Here is a 12,708-nt window from a genome sequence, read left to right as displayed (position 1 = left end):
TTAAATTATTAAGTAAACTCTTATACCTTATTAATTATTACTAAAACTTGAGTGACCGCTGGCACAAAGCGCATTTATGACCAGCCTAACTACACCTAGGGCCAATATGAATGTCTCCATGTTCAGCATGATAAAGTAGTTTTCATATACTGCAGGTATGATCTACTCACGCACACATCAATATCAAAGAACAATCTGAATCTCTCAGCAATGGAATGGACCTCAATTTCATGGGCTATAGGCCTGATTCTGGCTAGTCCCTTGCTTGGCTTGATCTCCAAGCAACTTGACCATGGCTACAACCCACAACTCATTGCTGGAGCTGCAACAACCATCGGTTCCCTCTTTTGTCTCCCCGTTGGCTTCATAAAAACACCATACATCTTCCCATTTTATATTGCAGCCATTGTTGCATCATACATTGTTGCTTCAGCCTCCCACACTCGCCAACTTGGCCTTATGGTTCGCGGCTACACTGGACCGACACTTAAACTTAGCCAATTCCCTACTAGAAGAGGCGTCTCTGGCTGGTTCTCGGTATACGCCACTGCTGCTGGTGGCTTAGGCTCTGCCATTTTCTCTGCTTTCACTTACCATATGCTTAGGAACAAAAAGGACCCATATGACAGCCTCTGGGTTGTGTCCATTTTCAGTGGCCTCAAATGGCTCGTTGGTATGCTCCATGTTGTCACACAAAGGCCAGTGGCAATCACCAACACGACTTCCTCTGTGCCCAAATCATATTTCCTGTCCCTTTTCAAATATCCTTATGCGATTGCAAGCCTAATTGTGATCTTCATGTCATCATTTTCATCAACGTGCATTTTCACTGGGGGGTTATTGTTTTTACTGGGTCAATTGTGCCTTAAGCCAATATTCTTCCTCTACTTCTGGTTAATTTACTTCATCTTCCCATCATTTTCAATGCCACTACTGCAACCATTACAGCATGTTATCAAAGCAGATGCTGTGAGAATGCAACTTCTGGGTTTCCTCTTAGCTCTGTTGACTTCAGGTATGGGATTCTACTACAAGGAAAAGAACTGGCAGAGGCACCATGTACTGCTTTTTGCTGCTATTCAAAGCACTTCTGCAGGGCTTTTGCATGCTTTCGGGAGAGTTTTGCTGCTAGATTGTACACCACATGGCAAAGAAGGTGCTTTTTCTGTATGGCACTCGTGGGTAAAAGCACTAGGAACTTGTACTGGCTTTGCTGTGGCATCAGCGATCAGGGGACATGTGAGCACTGCTTTTGGGGTTTCATTTTTGGCTGCTACGATCGGGATTCTTATTTTGATTTTTGGGAACATCAGTGATGTTGGTGGAGCCATGGCTGCTGGGCATCTTTATGAAGATAGTGAGAAGGGATCCCCAGTGCCTGGATTAGATACTAGCATTATTATAAAGGAACATGTTTACGAAGAAACTGCTTAAGTAATGCAAGTGAACTTTCGCAAATAGTCAATTCTGTTATCTTTTATAAGTAAATAACTAAGGCATATATGATTTTCATTTTTTCATCCTTTTTTAATTTGGTTCTTTTTTTCTCTTTTGGTTGAATAAGTATACCCCACGTTCTGTTAACTGTAAACAAATTCTTGTGTGCCTTTTACACTTTTATTGGTCATTGCTTTGAATTAATGTAATATTGATTTAACTGAAATGATAATTCTTTTTTTTTTTTTTGTGACCTTATCATTTCCTAAACTCGTTTAATTAACTGGCATATTAACTTATGTGACATTGGTATATAAAATTCTATCAATAAAATTGTATGCACTGTAGCAATACGCGCAATGACACCAATTTTTTTATGCACAGGCATTGCCTTCCAAGTGAGAGGCAAGGCCAGCTGGGCTGCAGGCTTAATCACTGTTTTGTAATCTGTAAAACGTTGAGATCAATAATTCCCACGCGGAGGACAAAAGCAGCAAAAGAAAACTGCATCTGTTGACTTTTGAAAATATTTAGAAGCCTTTGCCTCACTTGAAATGCTTTGTGAACACAGGAAGTTGTACAAAAAATATCTTTTCATTGAAAAAATAAAATAAAATAATAATAATATAACTTTTCTAATATTTTAATGTGAATATCAAAAAAATTATAGGAAAATATCTACCGTCCACCTATTTTTTCCAATTTTTTTAAAAATACACATTTTTTTTTGCTGGATTCCACCTAAAGTTATATTTTGTTTCACTTTTCCACTTCCATTTGGAATCGGAAACTTAAATAAATGATAATTTTACCTCCAAAACGAAAATTACAATTTCACCCTAAAAAATGCAAAAAATAATCAGATTTAATGGTGAATATCATTATTGGTATGTTAGTGAAGTACAAAAAAATCTTAACTATTAGGGATTATAACTCAATGAATAATAAAACTCTACTTATCTTAAATTCAATTGGTGGTTTGCGAGATTGAGCTATTACTGCTGTTATAATTTAACATTCTAATTACAGACATATTTTTTTTAAAAAAAAAACTACATTTGATGGTTGTAGAATTAATTTCTTTATTGACCGATGGAGAAAATAATCAGATTTAATTTGATTATTTTTGACATTTTTAGGGTGAAATTATAATTTTCGTTTTGGGGGTAAAATTGTCATTTTTTTAAAGTTTCCGTTAGTTTTCTTAATGGATTCCAAATGGAAGTGAAAAAGTGAAACAAAATGTAACTTTAGGTAGATTCTAGCAAAAAAAAAAAATTATGTATTTTTAAAAAATTTAAAAAAAAGAGTGGACGGTGGATATTTTCCCAAAAATTATTTAAATATAGCTCTATCAAAGCTCATAAAGCATATCAACAATAGCGGTAGCAAAATGAATTGATGAATCCAATCCGTATGACATCAAATCAAAATTCAATGGATTTAGCAAAATGAATTAGACGAATCGTAATCTCAAGATTCAAACAAATTTCACTCGATTAATAAATAAATATTTGTTTAATTCATTTACTATACAAAATTAAATTAAATAATAAATAAAAAAAATGTATAAAGAAGTGAATGGATTCACCTAAATTTATTTACAATCTGATAAAAAAAAAAATCAATTCATTACAACTGGATCTAAGCTAAACCCAAATACAATCAAAAACCAAGAAGCTGAAGAAAATCGAAAGTCGCAGGAAGGGTGAACTTGACGGTCGAATTTGCGGCAGGTGTAGTTATTCGAGACCTTGTCACTGCCACAGCCAAGACAAGTGAAGCTTGTCGGCAAATTTTAGGTCAGAGCATTGATTTGAATTTTGGAAGTGTTTGGTTTGGCGTTCGTTTGTGGAATGAATAAAAAGGTGTTCAAATTCAAGTGAAAGAAATAGCAATAAAGGAAGGAAAATGAAGAGTGGAGCTAGGGTCATTAGTGGTTTAGCCTTCGCTTTCATGTTCCTTTTTGGCTTATTATCATTTCATAATTACAAAACTAGCCTCATACCTTGAATATGTTTAAACAAATTTTTTTGAATTTTAATGGCAAAAAAGCAAATTTATGAAAAAGTCATTTATTATTGTATTAATTTGTAACCCGTTTAATGAATGAATTTTAAACAAATAATTGAATTAATGAACACAAACATGTATTCTATTAATCTACTTAATGAATCAAATCAAATTTACCTAATTATTAAATGAATTAATTTTTTCAAATTCAAACTCATTTAATTCAATGAGAATAGAATCGAAATGAGAATATTAACCCAGGTTGCCACTCGCCATCAACACCACTCGTGCCTTGCAAATTATAATATTATACATTGAGGAGATGCTAGCAGAAGGATGTGAAAAATTATTTTAACTGCCTTATTCTAGACAAAGCATTAAAAATTAGGGTCTAGTAAAGTTGGAGCGTCCTGTTTTAAACGTTGGATCTAACAGCGCAGTTTGTTCAAAACAGACATATCACCCAAACCACAGAAGGAAACAAAACAAAGAGATGGACAGAGAACTTAAAAACGGGAGATAAGAAGATAACCAGCTTGAGGTTCAAAATCAAAGTCACGTGAAGGTGGTACATGTACGGAAAGAAAGACAGAAAACCGAACATGGGCTACTGAGCTGCCCCTCACAATCCCCATAAAAGCACCAAGTTCATAGCAACCAAATCAGTGAGGTAAAAATAGAAAAGAAAATGAGCCGTCCACATATTTTGGTAATGCCAGCTCCAGCACAAGGCCATGTAATTCCTTTACTGGAGTTTTCACAATGTCTGGCAAAACATGGCTTCCGAGTCACATTTGTTAACACGGATTACGATCACAAGCGGGTAGTGGAATCATTGGAGGGAAAGAATGATCTTGGGGAGCAAATCCATTTGGTTTCGATACCAGATGGAATGGAACCCTGGGAAGATAGAAACGATTTGGGAAAGCTAACTGAAAAGTTTTTACAGGTTATGCCGGGGAAGCTGGCGGAGCTCATAGAAGAGATCAACAGTAGAGAAGATGAAAAACTTGATTGTTTCATTGCAGATGGGTACATGGCTTGGTCTATGGAAGTAGCAAAAAAGATGAATGTCAGGGGGGCTCTCTTTTGGCCTTCATCAGCAGCATCAGTGGCCCTGCTATTTCATATCCCCAAACTTATTGATGATGGAATCATTGACAGTCATGGTATGATTCCATGTCATCTAATTCCTTACTTTCCTCCAGCAAACTTTAATTTTGATGCATGTCATAGTAGAAGTTTACTTTATGCTACTGTTATTTTCTTTGTTTTGTATTCAACTTCAGGAACTCCGATGAGCAAGCAGATGTTTCGGATTGCACCAAATATGCCTGAAATGAACGCTGGAGACTGTTTTTGGACAGACATGGGTGATTTGACCACGGAGAGAATTCTTTTTGATTTAGCGGATAAAGACTTAAAAGCCATGAGAGCGGTAAAATTCCAGTTGTGTCACTCAACGTATGAGCTCGAGGCTGGGGCATTCACCGTGGTTCCGGAACTTCTGCCAATAGGACCACTTTTGGCAAGCAACCGTCTAGGGAATACAACAGGACACTTCTGGCGCGAAGACTCAAGCTGTTTGGAGTGGCTAGACCAACAGCAACCAAGCTCTGTCATTTACGCTGCTTTTGGCAGCTTTACAATTCTTGACCAAGTTCAGTTTCAAGAATTAGCATTGGGACTAGAATTTTGCAACAGACCATTTTTATGGGTTGTGAGGCCAGATATTACCACCGATGCAAATGATAGATACCCAGAAGGATTTCAAGAGAGAGTTGCTGCTCGAGGACGGATGATCGGCTGGGCACCTCAGCAGAAGGTTCTTAACCACCCTTCTATTGCCTGTTTCCTGAGCCATTGTGGTTGGAATTCCACCATGGAAGGTGTCAGCAATGGCATTCCTTTCTTGTGCTGGCCATATTTTGCTGAACAATTCCTGAACGAGAGATACATTTGTGATATTTGGAAGGTGGGATTGAGGTTTGACAAAAACGAAAATGGCATCATTGGAAGAGAAGAAATTAAGAACAAGGTGGAGCAAGTGCTCGGTGATCAAGATTTTGAAACAAGGGCTTTGAAACTCAAGGGAAAAGCCATGAACTGCATCAGAGAAGGTGGTTCCTCTCGCAAGAAATTTCAGAATTTCCTTGAATGGGTAAAGAAACACCCTGGCACATAATTCCCCGGTAATGGGCGGTTAATTCAAAAAATACAACCTTCGTCTTTTAAGTTTTTTTATTATGTTTATAGTGTTTAGGAATATTTTATTTAACTGAGTTGTAATTTAATTTGTTTTCCTATTTACGTAATTTTTTTCATAGCAGACAATGAATGTTATTAGTCGTAACTATAGTGTGAGGAGTCAGTCTCTTAAGAAGCAAGTGATTCATTTGGCACCAAATTTACCTGCAATGAACACTGCAGATCTTTTCTGGGCGTGCTTTAATTTGGAGACTTAACTACCCATCCATGTATTCAAGGTGCAGCCTCAATTCTGCAAGGACACACGAGTTTCACAGCAGCCACTCTGTTTCCTACAGGGAGGCAAGCCAAACTGGATTAGCGTCTCTTGCATTTTAGAAGAGGAAACAGAATTGCTGCGATCCTTGTATAGGATTGCCTATTTTATGGATCACTCAGAAACATTTGTTTATTTAGTATTAGCTTATGTGTAGATACTAGTGAGATTTGCGGCTAAAAATACTGAGATAGGATGCTGGTGTGGGAGGAGACTAAGCCTAAAAGTAGCCGATATAATATTTACATCAAGCTCGAAATCATGTTATTCTTTCGTTTTATTTTAAGAGGATGAGATACCTCTTGTATCCTCATCTCGTGCTATATATATTGAGATTTGAGGACAAGGTAATCTCAACTTCTAGTCTTCTAATTCACAGCAACAAAAGCAATGGCTGCCTCTTACCATACTCGCTGAAACAACTTTCCACAAGATCGCACCCACAGACTTCAGAAGTTGAAGAGCATTTGAGAAGATTAAGCACTTCTCAAGCTGCTTCTACTTCATCATTAGGCCATGAATTAAATTGCCTTCAAGATTCATGAGATTCTGTTGAAAAAAATACTTCAATTGCCCCCCGTTCAACAAGCTTTAACCCATGGATCTTGGATGTTTGCAGCACTGGTCAGAACGCCTTGCTGCAGATGAAGGAATCTACACTAGGAATTCGATCAGTTCTATGCAAAAGAGAGGATGAGGAAAATTGAAATCACATGAAACATGTTGATCGGCATGAGCTGTAGCAGAGTGCGATGCAAAAATTGGCATTGCTATGAAAGAGAGAAGACAAATAAGTTAAAAGGAATGATACCGAAATACCTTCGTACATATGAACAAACCGAGGCTTACACATATATGTCGGGCAAATTGAATTCTTGAAAGTGTCGGCACCAGCTGCCCATGCAAATATTAATTAATCACCGTTCAAATTTGAATATGGCAGCAGCCAATTCAGCTCCTTTTTTTAACTTCACAAAACAACCTTCAAATTGGTACTAATATGTGAATATGGCAGCACCGGCAGCAGCGGTGGCAGCAGAAAGAAAACATGAGGTTCTAAGTGATGATGAAGGAATATCGGTATCAGTAGAGGATCAGAAAGTGAATGAAGACATGCCTGAGGCACACGAGGGAGCTTATATGGCCTACGGCCTACTCAGGGCTGCGAGAAAAGCCATCGAAGCTTGAAATTTGGACACTTCATTGTTACAACGGTTGTGCCGTTGTTTTTCCTCTCATCATCAGTGAAATTGTCTCTAAAAATGATGATGATGATGATGATCAAGGTTGAAGACAAACCCCAAGGGGCATTGCTTGTATTCTCAGAGAGATCAAACTGTAAGTTCTTTTTCTAGCTACATCTATAATTACTTAGTAGATTATTCAATCAAAATTCTATATATACAAAGCGCATGAGTGTAATTTACACAAAAAATTGGATTAAAGATCGAATTGATTCCAAGATTCTTAGCACGAAAAGAGTAAAAAACGTAAAAGATGCAATTATGCATATTTATTTTATTATGGGAGAATGAATTTCTCACTCTTAATTACCATTTGGCTCAAAATATTGACAAGAAAAAAAATATTGTTTAAGGTAAATGTGAAATTTTCATATACAAAATAATTATACTAAGAGATTTACTGATTATGCTATTAAAATTTATCCGAACCCAAAGAACCAAAACAACTTCTTAGACCTTAGTGAGAATAAAGTTTCATTCATTCTCCTTTAATTAATTCATTAGCCAAACTCTTGCTCTTTATTAATTATTACTTAAACTTGAGTGACCGCGGATATAAAGCGCATTGATGGCCAGTTAAACTAGACAGAGGGTCAGTTTTGCATGTGTCCATGTTTAGTAGGATGAAATATTATTCATATATTGCAGGTATGATTGACTAACACACACATCAATATCAACGAATAATCTGAATCTCTCAGCAATGGAATGGACTTCAATTTCATGGGCTATATTCCTAATTCTTGCTAGTCCCTTCCTTGGCTTGATCTCCAAGCAACTTGACCATTGCTAGGGCTGCAACTGCCATCGGTTCCCTCTTTTGTCTCCCTGTTGGCTTCATTAAAACCCCATACATCTTCCCATTTTATATTGCAGCTATTGTTGCATTATACATTGTTGCTTCAGCCTCCCACACTCGCCATCTTGGCCTTATGGCTCGCGGCTACACTGGACCAACACTTAAACTTAGCCAATCCCCAACTAGAAGAGGGGCCTCTGGCTTGTTCTCGGTATACGCCACTGCTGCTGGTGGCTTAGGCGCTGCCATTTTCTCAGCATTCACTTACCATATGCTTAGGAACAAAAAGGGCCCATTTGTTAGCCTCTGGGTTGTGTCCATTTTCAGGGTCCTCAAATGGCTCGTTGGCATGCTCCATATTGTCGCACTGAGCCAGGGGCAATCACCAACGCAACTTCCTCTATGCCCGAATCATATTCACTGTCCCTTTTTAAAAATCCTCATGCAATTACAAGCCTGATTGTAATTTTCATGTCATCATTTTCATCAATGTGCATTTTCACTGAGGGGTTATTTTTTTTCTTTTCCTCTACTTCTGGATAATTTACTTCATATTCCCATCATCTTCAATGACACTACTGCATCCGTTACAACATGTTATCAAAGCAGATGCTGTGAGAATGCAACTTCTGGGTTTCCGTTACCACATGGCAAAGAAGGTGCTTTTCGTGTATGGCACTCGTGGGTAAAAGCACTAGGAACTTGTACTGGCTTTGCTGTGGCATCAGCGATCAGTGGAAATGTGAGCACTGCTTTTGGGGTTTCATTTTTGGCTGCCACGATCGGGGATTCTTATTGTGATTTTTGGGGACATCAGTGATGTTGGTGGAGACATGGCTGCTGGGCATTTGCATGAAGCGAGTGAGAAGGGATCCCCAGTGTCTGGTTTAGATACTAGCATTATTATAAAGGAACATGCTCATGAAGAAATTGCTTAAGTAATGCAAGTGAACTTTCGCAATTAGTCAAATCGGTTATCCTATATAAGTAAATAATTGAGGCATGTATGATTTTTTTATTTTTACCCTCTTTTCTTGGTTCCTTTTTTCTCTTTTGGTTGAGAAAGTATAACCCATATTCAGTTAAATGTAAGCAGCTTCTTGTGTGCCTTTTGCACTTTTATTGGTCATTGCTTTGAATTAATGTAATTTTGATTTTACCGAAGGAAAAATAACGCTTACACTTCTAAAATTTGGAGAATTGATCAAAAAGACTCCCAAATTTTAAAAAAAATGGGATATTAAAATCTTTTTTTTGGCTCATAATACCCTTTAACTAGAATAATTAGAAAATTGACTTTAAAAATTTGTAATTAACACAAATTTAATATAAGTAATATAATCTATCTAGTAGACTAATAATATTAAATTACTTTTGACATTTAAAATAATATTAAAATTTTAAATTATCATATGTATTTTAATAATATATTTGTAATATCATAAAGATTTTAAATAAATCTTGGGGTTAAATAGAAAACTGTAAAACGTTGAGATCAATAATTCCCACGTGGCGGACAAAAGCAGCAAAAGAAAACTGCATCTTTTGACTTTTGAAAATCTTTAGAAGCCTTCACTTGAAATGCTTTGTGAACACAAGAAGTTATGTAAAAATATCTTTGCATTGAAAAATAAAATAAAATTATAATAATATAACTTTTCTAATATTTTAATTTGGGTAGTCAATAAAAAAAATTATCTAAACATAGCTCATTAGCGCGGTCAAAGGTCATAAAGCGTATCAACTCTAGAGATAGCAAAATGAATTGTTTAATAGAATTCAAATCAAAATTTAATAAATTTAGATTTGATTTGTTTATTAGACGAATTATAATCTCAAGATTCAAATTTCACTCGTTTAATAAATAAATATGCGTTTACAATTTGATTTTTGGGAGTGTTTCGTTTGGCATTTTGTTTGGGGAATGAAAAAACAGGTCCTTGAAATTCAAGTAAAAGAAATAACAATGGAGGTAGGAAAATGAAGAGTGGAGCAAGGGTCGGCTGATGAGTGATGAAGCCTTTACCTTTATTATTATTAATATTTTTGGCTTATTATCATTTCATAATTACAAAACTAACCTTACACCTTAAAAATGTTTAAACAAAATTTTTTGAATTTTAATGGCAAAAAAGTAATTCTATTAAAAAGATAATTTATTATTCTATTTATTTATAAGCTATTTAATAAACGAATTTTATTAACAAGCATATCACCCAAACCGCAGAAGGAAACAAAACAAAGAGATGGACAAAGAACTTAAAAACGGGAGATAAGAAGATAACCAGCTTGAGGTTCAAAATTAAAAACGTATGATACACGACATGTACGGAAAGAAAGACAGAAAAGCCAGCATGGGCTACTGAGCTGCCCCTCCCAATCCCCATAAAAGCACCAAGTTCATAACAATCAAATCAGCGAGGTAAAAATAAAAAAGAAAATGAACCGTCCACATGTTTTGGTATTGCCTATTCCAGCGCAAGGCCATGTGATTCCTTTACTGGAGTTTTCACAATGTCTGGCGAAACAGGGCTTCCGAGTCACATTTGTTAACACGGATTACGATCACAAGCGGATAATGGAATCATTGGAGGGAAAGAATGATCTTGGGGAGCAAATCCGTTTGGTTTCGATCCCAGATGGAATGGAACCCTGGGAAGATAGAAACGATTTCGGAAAGCTATTTGAAAAAGTTTTACAGGTTATGCCGGGGAAGCTGGAGGAGCTCATAGAAGATATCAACAGTAGAGAAGATGAAAAACTTGATTGTTTCATTGCAGATGGGTACATGGCTTGGTCTATGGAAGTAGCAAAAAAGATGAACGTCAGGGGGGCTCTCTTTTGGCCTTCATCAGCAGCATCAGTGGCCTTGCTATTTCATATCCCCAAACTTATTGATGATGGAATCATTGACAGTAATGGTATGATTCTATGTCATTTAATTCCTGACTTTCCTCCAGCAGGCTTTAATTTTGATGCATGTCAAAGTAGTAGTTTTTTTTTATGCTATTGCAATTTTTTTTGTTTGTATTCAACTTCAGGAACTCCTATGAGCAAGCAGATGTTTCGGATTGCACCAAATATGCCTGAAATGAACTCTGGAGACTGTTTTTGGACAAATATTGGTGACTTGAACACGCAAAAGATTATTTTTGATTTACTGGATAGAAACATGAGAGCAATGAGAGCGGTAAATTTCCAGTTGTGTCACTCAACGTATGAGCTCGAGTCTGAGGCATTCACCGTGGTTCCGGAACTTCTGCCAATAGGACCACTTTTGGCTGGCAACCGTCTAGGGAATTCAGCAGGACACTTCTGGCGCGAAGACTCAAGCTGTTTGGAGTGGCTAGACCAGCAGCAACCGAGCTCTGTCCTTTATGCTGCTTTTGGCAGCTTTACAATTCTTGACCAAGTTCAGTTTCAAGAATTGGCATTTGGACTAGAACTCTGCAACAGACCATTTTTATGGGTTGTAAGGCCAGATATTACCACTGATGCAAATGATAGATACCCAGACGGATTCCAAGAGAGAGTTTCTGCTCGAGGACGGATGATCGGCTGGGCACCTCAGCAGAAGGTTCTTAACCATCCTTCTATTGCCTGTTTCCTGAGCCATTGTGGTTGGAATTCCACCATGGAAGGTGTTAGCAATGGCATTCCTTTCTTGTGCTGGCCATATTTTGCTGAACAATTCCTGAACGAGAAATACATTTGTGATATTTGGAAGGTGGGATTGAGGTTTGACAAAAACGAAAGTGGCATCATTACAAGAGAAGAAATTAAGAACAAGGTGGATCAAGTGCTTGGTCATCAAGATTTTAAAGCACGGGCTTTGGAACTCAAGGAAAAAGCCATGAGCAGCATCAGAGAAGGTGGTTCCTCTCGCAAGACATTTCAGAATTTCCTTGAATGGGTAAAGACAAACGCCCTGGCACATAATTCCCCAGTAATGGGCGGTTAATTCAAAAAATACTACCTTCGTAGACAATTATAGAAGGATACCTTGGCCATTGTAACATGCATTTTTTTCAGTTTTTTTAATTAAGTCTATAGGGTTTAGGAATATTTTATTTAACTGAGTTTTAATTTAATTTGTTTTCCTATGCAGTTAATTTTTTTCAATGCAGACAATGAATGTTATTAGTTGTTACTATAGTGTGAGGAGTCAGTCTCTTAAGAAACAAGCGATTCATTTGGCACCAAATATGCCTGCAATGAACAGCGCAGATCTTTTTTGGGCCTGCTTTAATTTGGCGGCATAACTACCCATGCACTGCAGATTTTGCATATTATATCCAGTTCAAATAAATCAATTCTGCCTATTTCCCGCGGGGAGCCAAGCCAAACTGGATTAGCGTCTCTTGCATTTTAGAAGAGGAAACAGAATTGATGCCATCCTTGTATTGCCTATTTTATGGATCACTCAGAAACATTTGTTTATTTAGTATTAGCTTATGAGAAGATACTAGTGAGATTTGTGGCTAAAAAAGCTGAGATAGGATGCTGGTGTGGGAGGAGACTAAGCCTAAAAGTAGCCGATACAATATTTAGATCAGGCTCGAAATCATGTTATCGTTTCTTTTTATTTTAAGAGGATGACATACCTCTTGTTCCCTCATCTCGTGCAATATATATTGAGATTTGAGCACAAGGTAATCAACTTCTAACCTTCTAATTCAAAGTAAAAAAAG

At 36.9% G+C, this 12,708-nt stretch overlaps 2 protein-coding genes across 2 annotated transcripts; both read left to right on the top strand.

Annotated features, from left to right (window-relative positions):
- The first annotated feature begins 3,946 nt into the window (after positions 1-3,946).
- On the top strand, positions 3,947-5,674 carry LOC18041415 (UDP-glycosyltransferase 83A1). The gene is made up of 2 exons (XM_006432580.2): positions 3,947-4,619; positions 4,740-5,674. The coding sequence occupies exons 1-2, from the start codon at positions 4,139-4,141 to the stop codon at positions 5,633-5,635; spliced, it is 1,377 nt and encodes a 458-aa protein (XP_006432643.1). The 5' UTR covers positions 3,947-4,138; the 3' UTR covers positions 5,636-5,674.
- Positions 5,675-10,326: 4,652 nt separating this feature from the next.
- On the top strand, positions 10,327-12,045 carry LOC18042737 (UDP-glycosyltransferase 83A1). Its single transcript, XM_006432577.2, has 2 exons — positions 10,327-10,938; positions 11,059-12,045. Exons 1-2 carry the CDS (start codon positions 10,458-10,460, stop codon positions 11,976-11,978), a joined length of 1,401 nt encoding a protein of 466 aa, XP_006432640.1. The 5' UTR covers positions 10,327-10,457; the 3' UTR covers positions 11,979-12,045.
- Positions 12,046-12,708: the final 663 nt, after the last annotated feature.

Source organism: Citrus clementina, unplaced genomic scaffold (assembly GCF_000493195.1).
Source record: "Citrus clementina cultivar Clemenules unplaced genomic scaffold, Citrus_clementina_v1.0 scaffold_5, whole genome shotgun sequence".
NCBI lineage: Eukaryota > Viridiplantae > Streptophyta > Magnoliopsida > Sapindales > Rutaceae > Citrus > Citrus x clementina.
Note: the sequence above shows the minus strand (reverse complement) of the source record. Positions and strands in the feature narration are given on the sequence as shown.